General features: G+C 38.2%; 1 protein-coding gene across 7 annotated transcripts in view; it reads left to right on the forward strand.

The window, feature by feature from the left end:
* The first annotated feature begins 330 nt into the window (after nt 1–330).
* CTNNB1 (catenin beta 1) overlaps nt 331–25,671 on the forward strand; it is a 40,979-nt gene continuing 15,638 nt past the window's right edge. For 3 of the 7 annotated variants that reach the window (XM_063805620.1, XM_063805621.1, XM_063805622.1), the window contains exons 1-4: nt 331–469; nt 24,830–24,890; nt 24,998–25,129; nt 25,334–25,561. In XM_063805620.1, the coding sequence (XP_063661690.1) occupies nt 25,342–25,561 (220 nt within the window). In that variant the 5' untranslated portion in view covers nt 331–469; nt 24,830–24,890; nt 24,998–25,129; nt 25,334–25,341. Of the gene's footprint in view, nt 470–21,608; nt 21,802–23,110; nt 23,152–24,829; nt 24,891–24,997; nt 25,130–25,333; nt 25,562–25,671 lie in introns of those variants that run through there. The other 4 variants (XM_016940796.4, XM_016940799.4, XM_063805619.1 and 1 more) reach the window with 3 other exon arrangements.

Below are 25,671 nucleotides of genomic sequence, written 5' to 3' on the forward strand. Positions count from 1 at the left end.
GGCCGCGGGGACCCGGCCTCCCCGATGCAGACCACAGCGCCCTCACGGGCTGCCCTCAGGCCGCGCAGCGGGCAGCCGCCAGCCGTCACCCCGGGGAGCGTCCGTGGGGTGCCCAGGCACCCCACCCCGGCCCGGGGCGCTCAGAGGCAGCAGACTGCTGGGCGGCGCGGGGACTACTTTCCACCGCCCTCTCGCGCCCCGCCCCTTGTCCTCGCGCGGCGGAACGCTCCGCGCTGCGCCGGCGGCGGCAGGATACAGCGGCTTCTGCGCGACTTATAAGAGCTCCTTGTGCGGCGCCATTTTAAGCCTCTCGGTCTGTGGCAGCAGCGTTGGCCCGGCCCCGGGAGCGGAGAGCGAGGGGAGGCGGAGACGGAGGAAGGTCCGAGGAGCAGCTTCAGTCCCCGCCGAGCCGCCACCGCAGGTCGAGGACGGTCGGACTCCCGCGGCGGGAGGAGCCTGTTCCCCTGAGGTGCTTGGGCGCTCCTTTCCTTATCCTTCCGGGGCTGCTCCCGCTTCCTCTCGGAGCCAAACTTCGTAGCAGGCGCGCGGTCCGGGCGGCGGGCTGGGCGCAGCCGGGAGGCCTGGGGTTGGGAGCGGGGAGCTCAGGTGGGGGACGGTGAGGGTGGGCCGCGCCCGGGGCGCGGAGGGCGGCGGCCGGGCCCGCGTTCCGGTCGCGCTGCCTCTCTGGGGCCCCGGGGGCATCGCTTGCGGGGAGGGGGCGCCGCGGGGGCGCGTACAGGAGCCCGGATGGCAGGCGGGGTGGGGGTGGGGGTGGGGGTGGGGGTCTGTGGTTTCCGTCCGGGGCTCTGGCCTTGGCCGAGTTTGGGGGAGGGACCCGGTGCCTCGGGATGCGCCGGGCCCTGGGTGGGGGGCGGGGTGGGGACGGGGGGCTCCGCCTTCTCAGCTCTTGCGGCGAGTTGGGGTTCGGGCGCTGAGGCAGACACGCCACCCTAAGTCCCATCAGTCCTGGGGATCGGACCAGTGGACTTTCTCTTAAGATTTTCTCTTTCATTCTTAAGAATAGAAGTGTTATTATTTTTTTTTAATGCCCTGGCTATGTGAGTTTGAATCGAAGCAACTTTAAACCTTAGAGCAACTAAACTCTAAGTGCAGCGGGTGCGATGCGTCAGTAGGGTGTGCGCATAAAAAAATCCATGTCTTGCACCTATATTTTAGCGTACTGTGCAGGTGAGTGAAAGCAGTGGATAATGTACTGGGAGTCTTATGGATTTATGGTAGTGGGTATGAGACCCTGGTGAAATAAGGGGGTGGAGGAAGGCGAAGGTGATGGCTTACTGTTTCTTACCAAGTGAACTGCAGGATTCAGCCTCTGACTCAGACCGCTTCGAGAATTTTGTTCGTAGAAATAATTTAAATTTATTCAAATAGTTTGATGGCAGCTAAAATTGAATTTTAGAGCACGTTTTCTTTTCAGCGGAGTGAATTTTTCCTTCGCTCCAAAGCTGGCCAAATGGAATTCAAGCATTGCAACTTCTTTCAGTGTTTTGTCTGGAGAGAGGACTTTGAACCGAGACTTTTCGAAGTTAAGTTCCTATAGCCTGCTTCTGAATCTGCCAAGCTTGAAAGCTTTGGCAGTTGGGTGTAGTTGTTGCCTTCGTTCTCTTCCCTTTTGGAGGGAGCATTGTCTCATACTTTGTATCTTCCAGACATCTGTGGTCTTCCCCCCACCCCTCGAGTTTGTGAGTGGTGAATGAAGAAAGACTAGGCTGCTGGTATGCAGAGGTCGGCAAAAGGAAATCGAGGAGTGGTTTTAGTGAAATGAGAGCTTTGTATCATGAATAATGGTGGCTTAGGCTAGACATCAACTTGAAGAGACGGCAGCATTTCCTTTCATAAAGTCTAGGCTAATGTTTTTCAGATCGCTAAGTTGTAGTTTGTCTGGAATTTAGGAAGCCATTTCAGTATTTGTCACTTGGTGAACGAACATTCAGTACCTTCAGATGTCTTCGTGTTGACTTGTATTCATCCTAAGAAATATTAAATATAGTCTCAAGTGTTATTTATGTTATACTGCTGGTTTATTCTCTGCTTAAATTATTGACATAAATTTCTACTTTGGAGGCTTTTCGTTTGAACTAAGGCTGTGCGGAATTTATTTTACTTTTATATTTAAATCTTTGAAAAATCTCTGATTTAAAAAAAAAAAGTACCCTTAAGGGTTTGAGGATGTCCTTTCACACCAGACAAAATTTGGTTAATTTGCGCCCAATATTCATTACTTTGACCTAACCTTTGTTCTGAAGGCCGTGTACAAGGACAAGGCCTTGAGATTATTGCAACAGTAACTTGAAAAACTTTCAGAAGTCTATTCTGTAGGATTAAAGGAATGCTGAGACTATTCAAGTTTGAAGTCCTGGGGGTGGGGAAAAATAAAAAACCTGTGCTAGAAAGCTTAGTATAGCATGTAACTTAGAGTCCTGTGGAGTCCTGAGTCTCCCACAGACCAGAACAGTCATTTAAAAGTTTTCAGGAAAAACCAACTTAAAAAAAAATAAGGTGGCTAATTTAAAAAAATGAAGCATTTAACAGTGTTCAGGTTTCAGAGTATGGAAGAAGGGTTTTTTAAACTGTTATCTGATTATTTCTTTTACCAACATGATATAGAAAAGTGTATTTCCAGTATTAAAATTTATCAGACTGAGCTTACTGTTCCTGTTAATGACTGGAATAAAAATTGGCATAAATGAGGGTCTGTATGCTTGTTTTAATAACACCACCACCAAGATAGAAAACGAGGAGGCAAGTTTCTCCAAGGGTGTTTTGAAATGTGTTAAGAAAACTATTGCAGATACTCGTTTTTGTTATAGGGTGAGGTGGGGAGAGGCGCATGCTAAGTATTGTTGAAACTAGGGATGTAGAGAATTAAAAGTTTGAATAAATTATTTTGTAGTTAAAAGTAGCAGTGAAATTAAATCTCCTGCAATAGACTATAGAAGTATATTTAGCCAAATGAAACTTCAGTGTTATTGAAATGAAATAATACATCTGTCCTGTTACAAGATTATTTTTATTTCTCTTGTGGTTTCCTAGCTGCTGATAATCAATAATTGTAGATGAGTAGGTGGTAAGTTTTAAGTTTGTACTTTGAGCTTAGTCGGAAGCATGCTTGACTGCCAACCCGGGGCACAAAGGATGAAGGCTTTTAGAACTGGACAAACTTCTAACAAAAGGTATTTGCAACTCTTTTGTAGTGTGTCATGTTGATTTGTGAGATTGTTTTTGAAAATATGTGTTAACTTAGTTTTCTTGTAGCCCTCTTTTTATTGGAACTGTGGTATCTATTGTTGAAACTGCTTGACTGAGAACATTTTTATACCATAAAATAGTAAACATAGGCCAGGAGCGGCTTCTGGTTTGTCCATCGTATGTAGCCATTGCCTCCTTGTACTCTCATTGAGAAGATACTGATTTGCAGATTCAGTTGTCCTTCTCTAACAGACTATTTATGTAATATTGCAGTTGTGATTGTGATAGGTAAGTGGGCCAATCGGTTAAAATAAATACTCAGGTTTCACAAAAGGAAAATAATATGATTTGTGTTGATCTAAATGAGTAGGAGTTAACTCCTATAGTTTTTCATCACTTAAACTCAGGGGAAAGTTCTTTATTTCCTCTGTTTACTTAAGAATGCTGCTTTTGTGTTTCATGCAAGACTGAGCTTGACTCAGTTTGAAACCTAGGCTCATCTGTTGAGGCCTGAACCCTGCTGTCCTTGAAGTATGCATATAATTTGCTTCCTCCCTAAGGAAAAATAAGCTCTTGAAAGATAAAGTCAATCACATTAGGAACCCATTTTTAGGGTTTAGCCACTTTTTTTTTTTTTTTTTTTTTTAAACTTATGGGTATCTCTTCTGTTAAGAGACATTCCCCACTCTCAAAGTTTCCCTCAAGCCTGAAGCAGCAGAGTGAGTAGTGTTGGAGCATGTTTTCATTGCATGCTTGGGTCATGTTGAGTGCCCTCCAGTGGATATAGTATAATGCTTGTGATTTTTTTTTTTTTTAATTCCAAACAAGTTTATGTGGGATATATTTAGGAATAGTTCTGATGAGGGAGAATCAACTAAGAAACCTTTGATTTCTAAAATAATTAATATCATTACTGCTAATTAAAATACAGGCTTGAGAAAATGTCTTCTCAGCCAATATTTGCAGTAGAAAAGTCGGGAGGTTTTTTAAGGTCACTTTGAGTAGGCAATTCTGCTTAAATATATCATAATGATAAACCAGAATCTCAGTATAGTACTTTAGGAGGTAAAAGATCATAATATTCAGTTATATTGATGAATTACAGCAACTGAAATTCTCAGAAAAAAATTAATGAAAATGTGAATTGTCAATTTGTCTAAAATCATTCACAGAGTAAAACATAAGTGCTCAACTTGATTATATTAGGAAATAGATAGAAATAAAGGTAATTGAGCCAGTTTATGTGACCTAAAATATAATGCCCTTAGTGACCATAGGGTTGGTCTCATTTGTACATAGTGGTGGGCCATGATGAACTGTAAGTGTTTTGCCCTTTGAATTTTTCCTTAAAAAGCTTTCTCTAGGCTCCTATGTTCATGGTTTTTCTGTTAGTAATATTATTTTCTGAAAATCCATGTTTCAAATCAGAATCTAATTAGCAACAGGAATGACGCTTATTCTAAATTAGTTTTTGGAAGTTAAACGGTCAGCATATGGAAATTTTTCAGGGTTTAGATTTTTAAAAATTTGTTTTTCAGAATATTTTGCTGGAATGAAAACGTTAGCATAGGGACGGAAAATGACACTTATCAGTGATTGCTTTACTTTGCCTATGGAATTCAGTGTAATTTTGTGGAAACATTGGTATATGATTTTTTACTACTTAAGAAATGTATTATTGCTATATTTAGGGTTTTTTTTTTTTTTTAAAGGCAAGAATGCCTCAAGTGCTTTATGTGAATGATTATTTCAGGATGGATTAAATATTCCTCCATCAAGGACCATACTTGTAAATCAGTGATTTCCAAGTTGGTGCTTAGTATTTACAGCATTTACTGTCTATAAGCTTCTGTTCTGATTTTTCAAGAGTTTTCTGAGAAATGAGAGTAGGCTTAAAAGTTCTTTGAAAAATTATGTACATACAACTTACTGAAAAAAATTGCTACCGGGGACTTAATTTGTCTCTTGAAATGGGCTACTTGCCTTCATTAATGTAGCATACTACAATTTGATGTTCAAGATATGTTACTAAGAATAAGATCGCTTTCAGAAGCCTTATATAGGATTGGTCTTACTACATTGTAGTGGGAATGGCTACTCAAATGTCTCCAGGGCCAGTTAGGTATTGGGTAAATGGGACCATGCAGACTATTAAAAATTGAAGTGCACATGAGGCAGCCACTGTGTGGGAATATAGTTTATGTTGCCAGATCATCTGATTTCTTTCCCCTAAGTGGGAAATCCAGATCAATGTACATCTCTTGATTTGCAAGTGTTGGTGAACAAAATTCATATTTTAAGATGCTGTATTCAGCACAAATTAAATACACTTATTTGCTGAATACTGCCAGTTTGTCCCTCTGCAGTAGTACCATTTGAAGTACAGTGTTTTCATAATGATTCTGTGAAATGACTGGTTCTGTGAATGTACGTAATTTAGCAGATAACATTGTTAAATTATTAGGTTTGTATTTATTTAGGCACTTGGGAAATGCCTTGTGTCAATTGATTATAGATTAGGAGCTTAAAAGCAAGATTTATATTATCAACTTATTTGTGAAGACTGGGAAACCCACATTTTTAAAGTTAGGAATTAAGATGGCCAGGTTCAAGGAAAAGGGGGAGAAGTAACTTTCTTATTACTCAACCATCTTAAATAGAGTTCTTTAAGTGTATTTTTAAGAGGTCTCAAAACTTAATCTGAAGGGACGTCAAATGCTGGACAAATTCTGTGTATACAACTCATGTCAGCCCCCAATTTTACTGGTCTTTAAATCATGTCCTTTTTACCAGAAGTTTGCATTTCTAAGCTAAACTATTACTGTTAGACTAGATCCAAAACTTAAAAACAGTTTAGGTAATTAAAAATTAATTGAATATAAACGTTTTACTTAAATTAATGGCAAATGGCTTTTTGGCCAATTTAAGTTTATGTAGGCAGTTAAATCGATTTTGGTTAAATCTTTTGCTGCTAACAAGGTATTTCCAGATTTTGAAAAGTTGGGTGGCCTGGTGCCTGTAATCCCAGCACTTTGGGAGGCTGGGGAGGGCGGATCACCCGAGGTCAGGAGTTCGAGACTAGCCTGGCCGACGTGGTGAATACAAAAATTAGCCAGGCATGGTGGCAGGTGCCTGTGATCCCAGCTGCTTGGAAGTCTGAAGCATGAGAATTGCTTGAACCTGGGAAGCGGAGGTTGCAATGAGCTGAGATCACGCCACTGCACTCCAGCTGGGGCAACAGAGCGAGACTCCATCTCAAGAAAGAGAAGTGTGGGGTGTTTAGTCTTCAAACTCCGTGTTTAAGTGACTGGAGTGAAAATGTAAATCATAGGCCGGTGTTGGTTTAAAAAGCATCATCTGAAAATAATGCTGTAGTCTGCAATTATTTTTATTATGATACGATGGTGTAAAATACAAGCAGATCAGTGAACCATTCATGAAACATTAATCCTAAAGGCGTCTCACCCCCAGTCTATCCCACAATCTCCATGAGACTTCGTGGAACCACTGTAAAGTTTCTTTTGTAATATCCCAGAAGTTTCCTACCTCTGGTATCTTTTGAACTTGTTGAAAAGGCTTTTCCACCCCCTCTTTATGATGGTTTGAAGAGTGTGAACATCTGAATGATGCTGGGGTGAAACAGCTTCATAACACTTCCATTTTCTCCCCTATTTATTTCCATATTTTAATTTTTTCACTAATATCCCCACGGTTTTACTTCTGTTTTAGTAATTCACATGTTGCTGGACTAATTCTTTTTAACTGACTTGCAACAGATATGTTAAACCGTTTAAAACTTGGGGGGTATTTTAAACCTACTTTAAGTTATTTCGAGTTAATCAGTCTACATGGCATATAAACCTTATGATTAATAAATCTTAAATGCTGGTAGCTGAGTTGGAAGCCAAAGATGTACAAAAAAGCTGAAGTGTTAGGTTTAGCGTGATAAGCTTCTCTTACTAACAGGGTTTTGTAATAGCAGAAATAGATATATGCATATATATGTGCATATATATAGCATACCTTATTGGATGTCCATATAAAAATGTGTAAGAAGTTAAATTTACTGCAAAATTTCTTGGGAGTGCAATTTGAAGATGATCTTAAGTGGTGATAGTAGTTTGCTACACTGAGGGATAGTTGTTGCAAACTGCTCCCAATTTTCCTTTACTGTGAAGTAAACTGAACAGCTGTAATAGGGATTAGGAACTGTACTCCCTCTCTCTCTTTCTTTTTTAAGTATAATTAAGTGGTTTTGGGGTAAGGGTGTAGGGAGTGAGTGTCTTTGAAGTTTTGCATATACTAGATGAATGCCACATGTATAAGGGAGGAACAAGGGATTCTTGGAAATATTTTTCAATCCAAGTAACTTTGGAGGCTTCCAAGTGGAGTTCATTCCCCTGTGTAGGAAAGTGCTGGGGTAGACCCTTAAATTCCTTTCTGAGCCATTGAAAGAATGTCCTCAAACTTCGCTTATACTTTATAGTTCATTTAGATACAAAAGTTACAAACTGAATGCTATTTAGGAAACGTAATACACTGACATACCAAAATAGATTATAAATTTAGTATATCAATTTTCTGGCATTTTGCTGAATTTTATTGTTTAGTTTTCAAGCCCAACTATCTTGTTACTTTGTATATCGTAGTTGTCCTCCGTTGATCACTGTTTCCTGCTTAATTGTGCTGTCGTTTTTCCTGGGTCCTGATTCAGAGTGTCAGCATTCTGTTCCCCATAGAATAAGAAGAGGCTAGAAAGTTTACAGATGAGATATCTAGGAATGCCAGAAGATCAGGGGTCACTGTTGAGGCAGAGTAATTAATTATGGTTAAAATGGTGTTGCTGATAAGTGGGTGCTGGGAAATAATTAAAATTTGATTTTTTAGAAGAATACTTACTTCTCATGCTTGAAGAGCGCCCTCATTATATGCTAAAGGGCCTCAGGTTTTTCCTTATTGCCATTATGCTGCAGATTCTATTACATTTGTCTGAAAAGATCTAAGACAGAAGGGCTGTTTAATACCTTCCCTTTTCTCCTGAACTTCCCCTCTCTTCTCCCCCATCAGGAGCTAAGTAGGAACCCCTTCACCTTGTTACCATCAGATTTCATCAATGGTCTGTCTTTACAATGAAGGAAGTAGTACTGCATTCTGGGCAGAGGCCAATCCTGAGGCATGCCTTTTCAAGGACATTGTTACTTTAGTTACACTGGCTCTTCTGTTTTAACTCTTATCCTCCAGACTCTAATCCTGTTGCTTTTTTTGGTCCCCATCTCCCACCTTTCATCATCTGAAATCCATTCATTGTAACTTCTGGAACTCAGTCGTTAGAAAATCCTTCATATTCTCAATCTTGTGAATGTTCCTTTCTTTCTTATTCCAGCTGTAACCTAGCCTTCTCCCCAAGAATGCTACTTCCCTTGCAGCTCTCTCAAGTGGTGAATTTTTCCCTTCTTGCACACCTTTTAACACTGAACTAGGAGGTGTGTGGACTAAATGTCTGCTTTTGTTCCTTATTGTCACTTCTTGACCTTTATTTTCCAAAACTTCAAGCTTTGACTTTCATGTGATGAAATTATACCACCCACTGCCCGTCTTTATTTCAAGCACCTGCAAACCTTCCTGGGTCATTCACATCCTTCTTTGTTCACTTTATTAGCTCTTGGCTCATTGTCAATGTCTCTTATTTCTGTCATAATTCTTGGTGACATCAGTATCTATGTAGAGCAATACTAGTGAAGATGTGGTCTGGTAACTGTTACCTGTATGAATTAAGATAAGGAGTTATGCCAGAATATAAGTCACCTGTGTCACTAAGTTTACTGTTTAGCTTACTTTTTTTGTAGCAAGATTTTGATGACGCAATATGTTGATTTACAGTCTGGTACAAACTTTGATGTAGAAGATGCTTCCAATATCCTGGTCTCTTAGTTCCTTGATTTCTTCTCCAGTGATCTTATTTTCTACCCTAACTCAACTACATATTCCCATTGTCATATCCTAGAATATTTTGTCTTTTATCAGTAACTCTGCTCTCTTCCCCCAATCTCATTTCAAGCATCCCACTTTCTAATTCCTCTAGTAAATACGTCAGCTCCAACAGCCCATCAGTCCCATTGGGACCTACAGTTTATCTATCCAAGCTTTTCCCTGTTCCTCACCCTCACTTCTATACAGCTGAAGTTTCATACTGAATTATAATCACTTTCTCGTATACACGTTTAACAATCTTGTCCCTCCCTGGCTTCATGCCCAGTGATCTCTTGTATCTATGACCATGTCCTTTATCTTCTCCTCTGTCACTGGATGAACTGTAGCCTTCCAAGATAAGGCCACTCAGTTCATTTGTACAGCAGATTCCATCCCCTCTTGCTCTCAAGAATATTACTGTGGTATCTCTCTTTTCTTGTCTCTACTGGCTCTTTCCATGAGCAAACATGGTATTATCCCATTACAAAAAAAATTTTTTCTCCCTGTCTCTCCTTTCACTCACCACCTCAGTCTCTGCTTCTCTTTCCAGCAAAATAACCTTGAAAAATTGCTTTATGTACTCCCGTTTTCTTTTGAACCCCTACCAGTGACCACCACGTTATAAATTTGTAGTTGTCATCTCACTTAATCTGTTAGTAGTATTTGGCACCATTGCTACAGTTGCTTGAAATGCCTTTTCATTGGTTTCCAGGCCACCATGTCTGTTAGCAGGTTTTCCTCTTACTTCACTAGCATTTCCTTCTTTGTTTTTTCTGTTATCTTTCTGACCTCTGTTGGAGTGGCTGAAGGTTTAGTCCTTGAATCTTTCTTTTTTTGTTGTGCATATTTACTCCAGTATCATAGCTTTATACAGATGGTATTTACATCTATTTGCTAATGATTTCCAAATTGATACCTTAAACTGGTATCCAGCTATTTTTTGGTCAGCATTTTGGATGTCTAAGAAGCTTCTCAAACTTAACTGACCTCCCGGTTTTCCCCAAAGCTGCATCTTAGTCTTTTCCAAAATGCAATTCTGTCTTTCCAGTTACCTAGCTTAAAAGCTTGCAGTTCTTGACTCATCTTTCTCTCATACCACGTATCTAAATTCTCTCTGCAAACCTTGTCTGTTCTCCCTTCAGAATAAAGTCATGTGTCATTTTATGATGGGGATACATTCTGAGAAATGCGTCATTAGGAGATAATCATGGTTGTGTGAACATCAGAGTATACATAGACAAACCTAGATGGTATAGCCTACTACACATCTAGGCTATATGGTGTGGCCAATTACTATAATGAATACTGTAGGTAATTGTAACATAAAGGTAGGTATTTTTATCTAAACGTATTGAAACATAGAAAAAGTACAGTAAAAAAATGGTATCTAAAAGATGGTACAACTGTATAAGGCAGTTGCGATGAATGGAGCTTGCAGGATATGTTGCTCTGGGTGAGTCAGCGAGTGACGATTGAGGGGACGTGAAAGATGTAGGACATCACTGTACACTACTGTAGACTATAAACACTGTACACTTGGGCTACACTACATTTTTGTAAGGTTTTAAAAGACTTTTTTCAATAATAAACCTTAAATTACTGTCACTTTTTTACTTTATGAATTCTTAATTTTTTAAACATTTTGACTCGTAATAACACGTAGCTTAAAACACACATTGTACAGCTGTACAAAAAATTTTCTTTGTATCTTTATAAGCTTTTTTATATTTTTAAAATTACTTTTTACCTTTTAGCTTTTTTGTTGAAAAACTAAGACATGGGCCAGGCGCGGTGGCTCACGCCTGTAATCCCAGCACTTTGGGAGGCTGAGGCGGGCGGATCACGAGGTCAGGAGATAAGAGACCATCCTGGCTAACATGGTGAAACCCCGTCTCTACTAAAAATACAAAAAATTAGCCGGGCGTGGTGGCGGGCACCTGTAGTCAGAGCTACTTGGGAGGCTGAGGCAGGAGAATGGCGTGAACCCAGGAGGCGGAATTTGCAGTGAGCCGAGATAGTGCCACTGCACTCCAGTCTGGGCGACAGAGCGGAAACTCCGTCTCAAAAAGAACAAACAAACAAAAAACTAAGACATGAACACATTAGCCTAGGCCTACAGAGGGTCAGGATCATCAGTATCACTGTATTTCATCTCCACATCTTGTCCGTCTGGAATGTCTTCAGAGGCAGTAAACATAAATGGAGCTGCCACCTCCTGTGATAACAGTGCCTTCTGGAATACCTCTTGAAGGACCTACCTGTGGGTGTTTTATAGTTAACTTTTTTTTTTTTTTTAAAGAAGTAACAGAAGGAGTGCACTCTAATGATAAAAAGTATAGTAAGTACATAAACCTGTAACAATCATTATCAAGTATCGTGTACTGGACATAACTGTATATGCTATACTTTTTTTTTTTGAGATGGCATCTCACTCTGTCACCCAGGCTGGAGTGCAGTGGTGCGAGGATAGCTCACTGTAACCTCAGACTCCTGGGCTCAAGTGATCCTCCTACCTCAGCCTCCCGAGTAGCTGGGACTACACCAGGCACCCCACCATGCCTGGCTAATTAAAAAAAAAAATGTTTGTAGAGACAGGGTCTCACTCTGTTGCCAGGGTTGGCCTTGAATTCCTGGCATCAAGTAATCATCCCACTTTGGCCTCACAAAGTGCCAGGATTACAGGTAAGAGCCACCATGTCTGGCCCACTGTACTTTTATACAACTGAAGCACAGTAAACCTACTGTGGTTTCGTTTACACCAGCATCACCACAAACACCATGAGTAGAACATTGTGCTGCGATGTTAACGATGGCTACAACATCACTAGGTGATAGGAATTTTTCAGCTCCATTATAATCTTATGAGACCACTGTTGTATGTGCAGTTCATCATCAACTGAAATGTCCTTATGTGATGCATGTCTTCATATCCAAAAATATTAATCATTTCTCACTGAAGCCATGCCATGCCATGCCATCTTTTGCCTGTATTATTATTTTTCAGCTTTTATTTTAGATTCAGGGTGTACATGTGCAGGTTTGTTAGAAGAGTATATTGTATGATGCTGAAGTTTGGGATACAGTTGAACCCGTCACCCAGGTAGTGAGCATAGTACTCAATAGATAACTTTCTACCATTACTCCTCCTTCCCTCCCTGTTCTCGTCTCTGTCTGTTGTATCTTTATGTCCATGTGTACCAAATGTTTAGCTCATTCTTGTAAGTGAGAACATGCGGCATTTGATTTTCTGTTTCTGTGTTAATTTGCTTACAATAAATAGTCTCCAGCTGCATCCACATTGTTACAAAGGACATGATTTTGTTCTTTTTTATAGGCTGCATCATATTCCATGGTGTATAGGTACCACATTTTCTTGATCCAGTCTACCGTTCATGGGCATTTGGGTTGATTGTATCTTTGCTATTATGGATGGCTTTTGCCTATATTATTGGAAAGGCCTTCTAACTGGTGTCCCTCCTTACACCTTTTTTCCCCTTAAATGTGTTTTCAACATGGTAGCCAGAGTAACCCTTTTTATAACGATAAATCATGTAACTTTTTTGTTCAGAAACTTAACAGGGCTTACCATTTCATTCAGTAAAAGCTCAAGCTCCTGTATAGTCAGACCATATCCTTTATCACCTGTTACTTTTCTCCTCTGACTCTTCAGCCTTTTTGTTTTTCCTCAAACTGATGAAGCCTTCATGGCTGATGTCAGATATTTTGCCCATTGAGATCTTCCTTGTTGACTCAGTTGCACTTGGTCATATGATTTTCATTTATTTGGGGTATCTAATCATAATCTGAAAGTTGGCTACTTATTTTTCCCCCTTTGAGGGTCCTTGCCCTGTTTTTGTATCCCTAATAGCCGGACAGCCAGATATCTGGAACTTACAGGTGTTCAATAAAGTTTTGTTGAATGAATATTCTGGAATCGCCCAACCTTTTTTTTCCCCTCCACTTATTTTTCTTCTCCCTTTCACGGCCTGAAAGATGTCCTGTGTATATGGTTCCACTTACCACTCTCATCCCAGTTTGTGATATACTATTCCATTATATTACTATTATTAATACAATTCCAATGAACCTGCTCTTGCTGACTTCACCACTGGACCTACATGTTGGCCAAATGGATACTTTATAATTTTAGTCTTGACCCCTGCCTTTGGCACATTTCTTACCTCTAGCACAGCACTGTCCAGTAATCCACACTTTCTGAGACAGTGGAAATGTTCAGTATCTGTGCTGTTCAGTTGGTAGCAACCAGCTACCTGTGCCTATTAAACATTTGAAATGTGGCTGTGTGACTAGTGGCAATTATGTTGGAGAGTACAGTTTTAGAAACTCCTGTTTTTCTTACATGGCACTAGATTTAGTATCACAATCTAATTGTGCAAGCCAGATAGGTAGGAGTCATCTTTATTCCTGTTATTTAATTTTTCTCATCTACTATATCCAGTTAATCACATCAACAGAGCCTGTTGTTTCTACCTCCTAAATATTTATTTAGTCTAACTACTACTTGTCCCTAGTGCCACCACCATCTATCAGCTGGAATATTGCTATAGCTGCCTTACAGGTTTCCCTTCTTTCCTGTTCCCTTCTAGTTTTTTGAATTTTAGTCAGCACGAGATTTTAAAAACTCAAATAAGATTGTGTTATTCACCTGCTTAAAACCTTTCATGACTTTCAGTGTCACGTAGAATAGAAAACACTTTTCTTACCAAAGGCTAGAGAGCTCTACGTGATCTGGCTATTTTTAACGTTTCATTGCACTCACCCTTTTCCTCTATAATCAGACTACTCTGATCTCAAGGGTTAGTTCTTGAAAGATGATCATGTTCTTTAATGACTTTAGGTTTTTGTGTGTTATTTTCTATTTCTGGGATGTTTATTCTCTGTTCCTTACATGCTGGCCCTTTTGCATCCTTCTTCAGGTCTCAGCTTACATGTTACCTTCAAGAAGCCTTTGACCACACTAAGTGGGACCTTCCTTCCACTTGTGCTGTGTAATCCCACTCCCTTCTCCCACTTGTTAATTAGTTACATACTTTTTTGTAATTGTTTATTTGGTTGCTGTCTCCCTCTCAAGAATGCAGGGACCATGTCTGCATTCTGCAGTAATCACTACTGCACACCCAGAATCTATTACAGATCCTGGCATGTAGCTGATGCATAAATATTTGTTGAATGAAAGTCTGTACATTGTATTTATGCTATTGGTATTGCTATGACCTGAAACTAAAAGGAGTTGTGGGAAAGATTTCTTATGGAACAAAAATATCCCTTTTGATTAATATCACAATCTCGTAAATTGAGAAAACAAAAAAATATATACTACTGGAGCATTCATGTATAGTTTGAGATTATGACTCATTTATTGGTGTGTTTTTGGACTCACAATAGAACAAAGATGAGGGAATATTCCTTAAAGCTCTGTATTGAAATAACGAAAAGCAGTCACATTTTAATAATAGAAGCTTCCTAGCTTACTCTTTCTGTAATCTTCTTTTCCTAAATGTAAGAGAGCCTCATAATTATGAGGCTTATTACTAGAGTAAGGCTGTCAAAGGCAGCAAAATGTCTTCTGTTTGGAAGAATAACATAAACTTGACATGTATGGTGGGGGACAGAAGGTTTCAAAAGTTTAAGAATCTGTGTTGTCTTAACGAATAGATGCTTCTCAAGGAGCTTACGCTAGTGGTTACTCTGTCCAGTCAGGGTTTTTCCTTCTTTAACTTGGGTTCATTTCCTGATGGCACACATGAAGTTTGGATCATATGGTTTGACTTTAGCTATAGTTCTTAGCTATGGGGAGCAGCATCAGCGACCTGTGACATGTAAATTAAAAATACAATGCCAGGGCCCTTCCCCAGCCCCTCTGATAGAGAACCTCTTGGTCATCTGTATTTTTAGATGTTCCAGGTTAGTCTGATTAACACGCTTGGTTAAGAACCATTGGGAGGATCTGATTGCCAGTTTAAGGGGACCTTCAAGCCTGTAGGTCTTTATAGTTAAAAAAAAAAAAAAAGATTTTAAAAATCATGCATATGTTGTGGCTGAATTCCGGTTTAGCACATACTGCTTTTAATGGCCTGAAATGTTTTTCCCAAATAAATTGTCTTGTTATAGCTTTCATGTGTGATTTGGTCCAGCTTGTTTTGAAGATACTTACGGAGGGGGGGAAAAAAAACACTTTGTGATTTCTCTTAGTAACATATTAACCCACTTAAAAACCCTTTCTATTACAGGTCTTCACATTTAGGCTTAATGTGCTTAATTCAAATGTAAAAATACACCTGCCTTTGTTCTCAGTGAAAGTATGTAATAAATAAATGAGGGGTTGGCAAACTACTGCCCACCATCTGTTTTTTTATGGCCTATGAACTAAGAATCGTTTTTAGATAGCTAAAAAAAAAATCAAAAGGATAATATTTTGTGACGTGAAAATTATATGAAATTCAAATTTCAGTTTCTGTGAATGAAGTTTTAATGGAACACAGCCATCCATGCTTATATAAGTGTGCATATTCTCTGGCTGTTTTCACTGCAATAGCAGAGTTGAGTAGTTGTGACAAAGAGTTTATGGCCCACAAAACCTAAAATATTTACTTTCTGATGCTTTACAGAAAAAGTTTCCTGAACCTTATTCTAGCTATACGTTGTTCATAAATGAATCTTTCGTGGTTCTGAAGGCATTTAAGAATCTCTTAGGGTATAAATTGGCTGGGCGCGGTGGCTCACGCCTGTAATCCCAGCACTTTGGGAGGCCGAGGCTGGTGGATCACGAGGGCAGGAGTTCAAGATCAGCCTAGCCAAGATGGTGAAACCCTGTCTCCATTAAAAAAAAAAAATAGCTGGGGTTGGTGGTGGGCAGTAATCCCAGCTACTCGGGAGGCTGAGGCAGAGAATTGCTTAAACCTGGGAGGCGGAGGATGCAGTGAGCCAAGATGGCGCCACTGCACTCCAGCCTGGGCAACAGAGTGAAACACCATCTCAAAAAAAAAAAACAAAAAAAAAAAACACTCTTAGGTTATAAATAATTGTTGTTAGCTCTCCAAGCCTCCATATTACATTTTGTGTGTTCTCCTGTTCACTTTTTGAGCATTTTATTTTTTATTAGCACATTCAGTTCATCAGGTATTTAAGAGCTTAATATATGCCAAAGCATATATTAAGTGAGAAGCTGTTTCTAAATGTACTGTCTCAGCCCTCACAGAGTTCACTTCATTAGGCTCTTCAAAATTTCTTTTTTTAAAAGGTCAGCGTGCTGGTATAGTGGGGAAGGGAAACTCTTACAACACATCGAGTAGAGGAAGGTTATCATTATGGGATATAATTTGGAAGTCATTGAGTACCTGCCATTAATTCTGCCTGTAGTCTGAATGTAGAGATTAACATGTAGAAACTTTTTTGAAATAAAATCTTCAATTTCTTTGGCATATCTAGTACTGTCTAGCTAGGCATATAGTCAAAGTATGGTGTATATTTCAAGTATTAAAAGTTTTTTTGGGCTGTAGTCACTGTTGAAAGGATATAGTTCTTTACTATTACATGTGATACCTTTATATAAAATTGGCTAACCCCTGTCTTTCATTTATCTGCAACACTGACTGTTACCAGTTGTCTCTAACTTTGGTATGGGGGCTGGAAAATATGATTAGATTGAAAGGGTACATGACTGAGCCACAAGCAGACCTGGATTTGAATTTTAACTGAACGGTTTATTAGCTATTCTTACATTAATACTGCTAATCAGTTTTCTTGTGATATGAGGAATGATGTCTTCTTTATGAGGTTGCTAGGAAGATTCAATGAGATAACATACTAGGCTCAGAACTGAAGTTGCTAGGAATTTAATTATGCTACCTTGTTAAGTATGTCAAAGGCAGAATTCAGTGTTTAGCTGATACCACAAGGCAGTATCCTAAAATTATGCTGTAAAAGATATAAAGATGCTGTAAGTGACTCAGAAACCTAGTGACTTTGTAATGCAGTTGATTCTTACAATACTGTCACTTTAACAGAATAGGAGCTAGGAATGAAGAAATATTAAATTACTAAAATAGAAAATTTATTGATACATGTAAAGTGACATTTGCTTAAATATTGAAAAATTTGTAGTACTATTTCCTTGCTTTAGAAAACATTGGTTACCACTTTTTTTATTTGTAGCAGTTTGTTTTTGCCTTGAGGCAAGATGGTTGACTGAGTAGTTGCCACATTTCTTTTGTACAAAGTCCATTTCATAGGCCACCTAGCTTTTATGCTTAGAAACATTTCCTTAACGTTATATTTCAGTATTTGGCTAACCTATATAGGGTTAAATTATATAGGCTAACTTCTTAGACAAATATTTCTAATAATTTATGTATTTGGTTCTGCAAATGTATGCAAAAATATATGTAAAAAGGTATGCAGAAGCCTTGCATACTTGATATATGTTAAATTTTTTTTAATGTAGACCTTTTTCGTTCTCTTTAATGACTATATGGTATTCCACCACCCCCCGCTCACCTGGACAACTACAGTAACCTCCTAAATGGTGTTTCTACTTTGCTATTGCCCCTTATTGTCTTTTTTCCCCTTTATAGCTGCTGGAGTGAATTTTAGAAAGCCTAAATCATACATCACATTGCTTCATGGGCATCCCAGTACACTTCGGATTTTATTTTACATCCTTACTGATCTGATTCTCATCTCTGTCTCTTCATGGTTCTCTGCCTTCTAGTTACACTGGTGACCTTTCAAAACCTTTACCACATTGAGCTCATTCCTTACTTTTCACTCTTTCTCTGCCTGGAGTGTTCTGCCCCATCTTTACGTGGCCAGCTGCTGCTCCTCTGATGAAATGTCTCTTCCTCACAGGCCTTCCCTGACCACCCACTAGAGTAGCACACCTTCTACCTCATAAACTTGTTTATTAGTATTTCTTACTCTAAATTTTCTTTTAAATTGCTTAATTCCCTAACAGTAGAATATAAGCTTCACTGTATGTATAATCTTGTTGACTCTCTTACTCATTGTTATTGTAATACCAGTAACATAAAGGGTGTTTAAAATTTGTTCAGTGGGTGAATATATGTTCCATTTAATGGATAAATTATTTTTTATTCAGTCTCCTGTTGATGGACATTTGAATAATTTCCATCTTTTTCTCTATGAATGCCTCACTTGGCATGCTTCTGACAGTATTGCCACAGAATACATTTCTGTTATAAAAACTGAATTTTTAAGTCAAAGGGTAGTTACACTTTAATGGATAGTGGCAGCTTACTATCAGAAGTTTCTGCTAGTTTCACCATATCCTTACTAGCAGTAGATATTATCAATCTTTTCAATCTTTGCCAATCTGATAAGCAAAAAGTAAATGGGTTTAAACATCCTTTGTATATATTCATTGCTCACTTTATGTTTTTCCTTTGAAATGTTATTTCTTGTTCTTTCCCTGCAGTATGATTCTTTCTTTTTTTGACTTGTTCCCAGTTTTTTGTGTACTATGGATATTAGCCTTTAATTATGTTACGCATGTTCTAGTATGTTATTTTTTGAATTACTTCAAATGTGATTTGTTGCTCAGATTTTTAAAACTACATACACAAATTATCTCATGTTTCCCTTTTTGGTTTCAATTTCAACTCATGCTTAATCAGTTCATCGATTGGGCATGGTTTTATTCTTAATATATACCCGTATTTTATCTCATTGTTTTATTTTTTTACATGTAAATATTTGATGAATATAGGTTTAATTTTAATGTAAAATAAGGATGAAAAATGATAGTTGGAATTACAAGCCCATTTCTCCTAATACTTTTAATCAAGTAATCCACTAATTGAAATATTACCTTCTTCATTTATGAAATTGCCACATTATATCTGGGTGTTTTTCTGCCTACTACAGTCTCTTACCCATTTGTTTCCTAATAATACAATACTTGAATTGCTGTGGTTGTTGATTTATAATGTTATCTTAATGATAACATTATAAATGTGATGGAACTGGTTCCTCCTTATAGTTCTTCTTAAATCAAGAACAAGACATATCTTCCCATTTACTCTCGTATGTATCTCATTTTACTGTTATGAATGAAATCTGTCCTATTTGTGTATAGGAAAATAGTTTTTGTATGTAATTGTGATATGGCCAGTTTTATTAAAAATTTGGTTAAACTAAGAGTTGTTTTCTGTTCAGCCTTATCATACTATAAAATCCACATAAAATGGGTATAAAAGTGTCGCAGGACACTGGGCTCAGATGATTCTCCCACCTCAGCTTCCCAAGTAGCTGGGACTACAGCGGCATATGCCACCACACCCAGCCAATTTTTAAATAAGTTTTAAAAATAGTATTTTTAGTAGAGACAGGGTTTCACCATGTTGCCCAGGCTGGTCTTGAACTCCTGGACTCAAACAATCCACCTGCCTTGGCTTCCCAAAGTGTTGGGATTACAGGTGTGAGCCACCACACCTGGCCGAATTGCAGCCATATTTAATACTTTTTTCCATCCTATTCCCTTTGCTGCCCCCAGGCCTGCTGTATTGATAGCCTGCTATTAAGAAGCTAGTGTATATTCTTTGCATACTTTTACTTCATAAACTATATGAAGCATTGTTCTGTTTTTTAACTTAATTGGTGTAAAATTATATTTTGGAAATTCAGTATATTCTGTGAAAATTATTTAGAAAATGTGCCTCTGAGATAAAGCCTATTCAGGATGTATCTTAAAGGAGATAGCTGTGCTTTAACATTATCAGTCTTTTTGGCTGCTTATGTTAATATAAGTTGGAGAAAAACAGTCTGCTTTTTGTGATAATATGTTCTTGGAGATGGAGTGAAAGATTGTTTAAAAACATTGTCTTTTTTTTCCCCTGAAGTACCAGTACTATTTATTTTAGGATTATGTTACTGATCAAAGATGCTGTGTGGAGTTACTCATTGGTGAGACTAACAATAAATCACACATGCAAAGGATGTTACCATAATCTAATTATTTTAAACAGTAAAATTATATTCTAAGACATCCAGTTGGCCTATATGTGCTATATCAATGACTATCAAGGGGCTTTTTATGTATACTGTATACATGTACTTCACAAAAATATAAAAGGATGACATCAAAAATCTGGCAAGCCAAAAGGCTACATTACACGTAGCAAATAAATAAGCATATGAACTTACTGGAATTTAAAACCCTGTAGGATGGGCGGGTGATGGTATGTATGTTAGATGTGTGGACGTATCTATTAAAAGTTGTGTCAGATAACAGCTGATGCTGACAAGCCCTTGGTAAGATGGCAGCATGTTCACTATGTTCTGTGAAAATTATCTCAGTTTATGATCTGTCAGTATTTTGGAGCTATGCATGAAAGGACTTAAAATTCTTACCCTTAAACTCAGTAACAGTGTTTCTAGAACTTCTGGTGATATGGGAAATTAAGAGAATTATTTATATGCAAAGATGTTTATTGCAGCATTGTTGGAATAATAGACAAAATGGGGAAGAACAAGCTCAGAATGGAGGAGGTAGCTTATAGTATAGACATACGATACAATCCAGATGATAATATTTTATAATAGTCTTCACAAGGAATTTTATATTTTTATTTTTAAAAATACATAGCAGTGAGTTTAATATACCAAACATACCAAAATGTCATCATTTAGTGTGTGGTGGACTCATATGATGGAGATGATAAATAAAAATATTAATTTATTTGAGGCATATATTACTTTATGGCTGAGGAAGGAAGACAGTTATGAAGAACAGCTCATTCTGGAAACATACTAATTTTTCCCAGCCGTAAAGAGATTTCCTATTTCTTTTTTTTTTTTCCATTTACCTTCTGTTTCCTACCTGAGAAGATTTCATACTTCTAATAACCATTTGTGTACCTATTTAAAGACAGTACCAAAGGCATACATTTTAGTGTTTGGAGGACCAAGGGTCATTTGATGTTTGATGCTTACTGACTATTCTAGGATGACAAGACACCTTGAGAACACCCACACCCTCACCCACCCCCCCACCCCCCCACCCCCCCACCCCCGCCGAAGAAAGCTGTGAAGTAAGAAATCAGAAAAGAACCTGGAGTGAGTTGTAACTTAAAATGTTAGTGTTGCATGAAATGTGTTAAAACAGGAAGATATGAGGAAACTGCATACATTTTCTAGATGGCAAAGTATTACTGGTGACAGTTAATGAAAATGCATATGCATGTGTTTCTAGATTTACAAATTTTACTAAGAACTTTTTAAAAATCCCTGAAGGTGTATCAAAAGTTTATCATGCTTATGAAATAGAGTAGCACTTTCTAACTTTAAAACGGGGAATAATTCTTTGGATCTTGATTATTGGAAAAGTGAATTATGAATTGCTAGTATAAAACTGTGGTTTTAAAATATGTCTGCTTTATATTTTTATGTAGCAGATTTACTCCTAGTTAATAATACTCAAACTTCTTGAAAACTAAGGTAATTAAGATAATTCTGTCCTGATGGGAAGAGGAAAAATAACTTCAGTGTGAAATCTATTATATATTAGTTGTGGCAAGATTTCTCCCATTGACTTTGACCGGAGACATTTATAGGGTTAAAATCGGAAATAGCACGGTGAATTTTGAAGTATCCTTTATAAATTATGTAGTTGGAAAGAGTATTATGTTCATATTGCCAAAAAAAAGATGCATGGATGCATTAGACTGGATGGAAAATACATGAGAAGTTGGCTAGCCCCCTCTTTGTCAAAACATCACTTGGTGGTGATAAAGCTGTCAGAAAACACAGCATTCTAATGTAGTCTGTAGTTTAATGATAATCTGTGTCTTGAAACATTTAGCGTAGTACTTATACAAACCTAGATGGCATAGTGTACTGCATGCCTAGCCTATATAGTATAGCCTGTTGCTCCTAGGGTGTAAAGCTGTATAGCATGTTACTATAGGCAGTTGAAACAGTGGTATTTATGTATCCTTTTTTTTTTTTTTTTTAATTCTTTTAAGAGACAGGGTCTTGCTCTGTTGCCCAGGCTGGATGCATTGGTGTGATCATAGCTCACTAAAACCTTGAACTCCTAAGTGATCCTCCTTGCCTCAGCCTCCCCAGTGGCTAGGACTACAGGCACATACTACCACACCTGGCTAATTTTTAAAATTTTTTTGTAGAGATGGAATTTCGCTGTGTTGTCCAGGCTGGTCTTGGAACTCCTGTGCTGCAGCAATCCACCCACCTCCCAAAGTGTTAGAATTACAAGCCACTTCGCCTGGCTTGTTTACCTAAACATAGAAAAGATCCAGTAAAAATACAGAATTAAAATCTTGTGGGGCCACTGTAGCATATGTAGTCCATCTTGACTGAAATGTCATTATGCAGTGCATGATTGTACTTCATAATTTTTAAGCACTCCTCCCTCTTGATTGGTACTTAGTGGATTTTACCATTTTTGTTTCTTCATAATTCTTTCTGAAATGTCTACTGGTTGGACCTTTGATCTCCTGAATTGATCGTGATTTCTTCTGTTGTATTTTTTGTCTTTGTCATTTTTTTGTACTCTAGGCAGTTTTCTCAATTTTAGTTTCTATTCAACTTTTTGTTTTTATTCTCTCCAGTATTTATGGAGATACTAAATTGAAGTGTTCTGTTTCTCTCTCCACCCTACCCCTAGTTTTAAGTTTTATCTCAGTTTCTATGGAGTCAGTTTTTTCGTTGCTTTAAAAAAATTTTCCTGAAGTGATTGGTAAGTTTTGGCTAATTGGGAGCACTAGAATTGGGCCCTTAATGGTTGGCAGGGTGTGGTGGAGGAGAGACAGCCCTTAGTCCAAAGGCTCAGGCCAGAAAAAGAAAGAGGAAGGCTTTCCTTTTCCTTTCCGGAGCAGGGTTCTGCCCTAGGTCTTGCTTGGCAGTCTATTTGATTTCTTTAGCAGTTAATGCTCAGTTTTTTGGCATATGTGGATCTGCCTCCAGAGCAGGTACAAGGTGAGTGAGTCTATGCTGTTACCTAATTAGATCCCCATTTCTACCCTTCGTTTTTACTTCTCTATCTGCTGATAAGTTTTTACCCTCCTTCACCTCATGGGGTTGCAGTGAAGAGCAAGATGAATTTTTATTTATGTTGCATAAATTTTAAAAGCTAAAAAATATATATGTAATGTTGGGAAGTCCCAGTGTACAAATGGCTATTGTAAATTTGGAACATGAACTTGCTTTTTTCCATTGTAAAAATGAAATCATTATAAATTGCGGTCAAGTTACTAGGTCAGCCCACACAGAGTTTACCCAGTAATATGCGTAAATGTTTTGCCTTTGCATCAACAACAAGGAAAAACAGTACTATAAAAAAATGTTCCTGGAAGCCGGATGTATCAAAGCACTTCTGAAATAGCTATATAGCCTATAGACATGACCAGTTGGTTTCTGAGTCTGTTGACATTGGCCAAAGGAGAAGCTCAGTGTAGAACATGTTTGGAGTCTCCTTTTGCAGAAATACATTGGAGGCTGGAGTGGGGAACCAATTTTTCAGAAAGGTGGTGAAGTAGTTAAATAGCCACTCTTCTAAAGACAGTCAAAAGATAGAAACTAAGGCCAGGTGTTGGCTAACATCTGAGATAGGAAAATCACTTGAACCTGGGAGGCGGAGGTTGCAGTGAGCCCAGTATGCACCTCTGCACTCCAGCCTGGTTTGGCAAGAGACCAAAACTCTGTCTCAAAAAAAAAGGAAACATAGTTCACACTTAAATATTTTATTCCATATCTTTACATACCCAATATGTTAATTTATAGTTCAAGATGAACTTGTTTGGGACAGATTTTGTAATAAAGGAAATCGTGTTATTAGAAATATCTAGAGGCCATGAGCCCTTAAACTGTTCTAATTTGCAAGTAGTTCCCTGTGTGATGCAGTGTTTTTTTCAATATTGCACAATAAAGGCAAAATACGGACAAATTAGATAAGATTTATATATATTAATTTTTAAAATATTAATCAAAATACGTATCCATATTGGTAATATTTGTATTTATAATAAATCATTGCTGTAAATTTGAACTTAGAAAAATTTTACTAATAAAGGTGCTTTTGTGTTGCAAACTTTCATTTGAAAAGTAATTTTTCTTTGTACTAAAAAATCTGAAATTCGCTATTCTAGTCACCAAAATTTGCTTTATGAAAAATAATTTTTGATGGCACTATATCAGAAAACAACTTGTTAAAGAAAATGTGCAGTTTTTAAAATCCCACTGTACCTCTGTTATCCAAAGGGGATCTGTGAATTTTTCTGTGAAAGGTTAAAAAAGGAGAGACCTTTAGGAATTCAGAGAGCAGCTGATTTTTGAATAGTGTTTTCCCCTCCATGGCTTTTATTATTACAACTCTGTGCTTTCTCATCACCATCCTGAATATCTGTAATTAATGTTTATACTATTAATAAAAAGACATTTTTGGTAAGGAGGAGTTTTCACTGAAGTTCAGCAGTGATGGAGCTGTGGTTGAGGTGTCTGGAGGAGACCATGAGGTCTGCGTTTCACTAACCTGGTAAAAGAGGATATGGGGTTTTTTTGTGGGTGTAATAGTGACATTTAACAGGTATCCCAGTGACTTAGGAGTATTAATCAAGCTAAATTTAAATCCTAATGACTTTTGATTAACTTTTTTTAGGGTATTTGAAGTATACCATACAACTGTTTTGAAAATCCAGCGTGGACAATGGCTACTCAAGGTTTGTGTCATAAATCTTTAGTTACTGAATTGGGGCTCTGCTTCGTTGCCATTAAGCCAGTCTGGCTGAGATCCCCCTGCTTTCCTCTCTCCCTGCTTACTTGTCAGGCTACCTTTTGCTCCATTTTCTGCTCACTCCTCCTAATGGCTTGGTGAAATAGCAAACAAGCCACCAGCAGGAATCTAGTCTGGATGACTGCTTCTGGAGCCTGGATGCAGTACCATTCTTCCACTGATTCAGTGAGTAACTGTTAGGTGGTCCCCTAAGGGATTAGGTATTTCATCACTGAGCTAACCCTGGCTATCATTCTGCTTTTCTTGGCTGTCTTTCAGATTTGACTTTATTTCTAAAAATATTTCAATGGGTCTTATCACAGATTCTTTTTTTTTAAATTAAAGTAACATTTCCAATCTACTAATGCTAATACTGTTTCATATTTATAGCTGATTTGATGGAGTTGGACATGGCCATGGAACCAGACAGAAAAGCGGCTGTTAGTCACTGGCAGCAACAGTCTTACCTGGACTCTGGAATCCATTCTGGTGCCACTACCACAGCTCCTTCTCTGAGTGGTAAAGGCAATCCTGAGGAAGAGGATGTGGATACCTCCCAAGTCCTGTATGAGTGGGAACAGGGATTTTCTCAGTCCTTCACTCAAGAACAAGTAGCTGGTAAGAGTATTATTTTTCATTGCCTTACTGAAAGTCAGAATGCAGTTTTGAGAACAAAAAAGTTAGTGTATAATAGTTTAAATAAAATGTTGGGGTAAAGAAAAGAGAGT

The sequence above is a fragment of the Pan troglodytes genome, chromosome 2 (assembly GCF_028858775.2).
Source record: "Pan troglodytes isolate AG18354 chromosome 2, NHGRI_mPanTro3-v2.0_pri, whole genome shotgun sequence".
NCBI lineage: Eukaryota > Metazoa > Chordata > Mammalia > Primates > Hominidae > Pan > Pan troglodytes.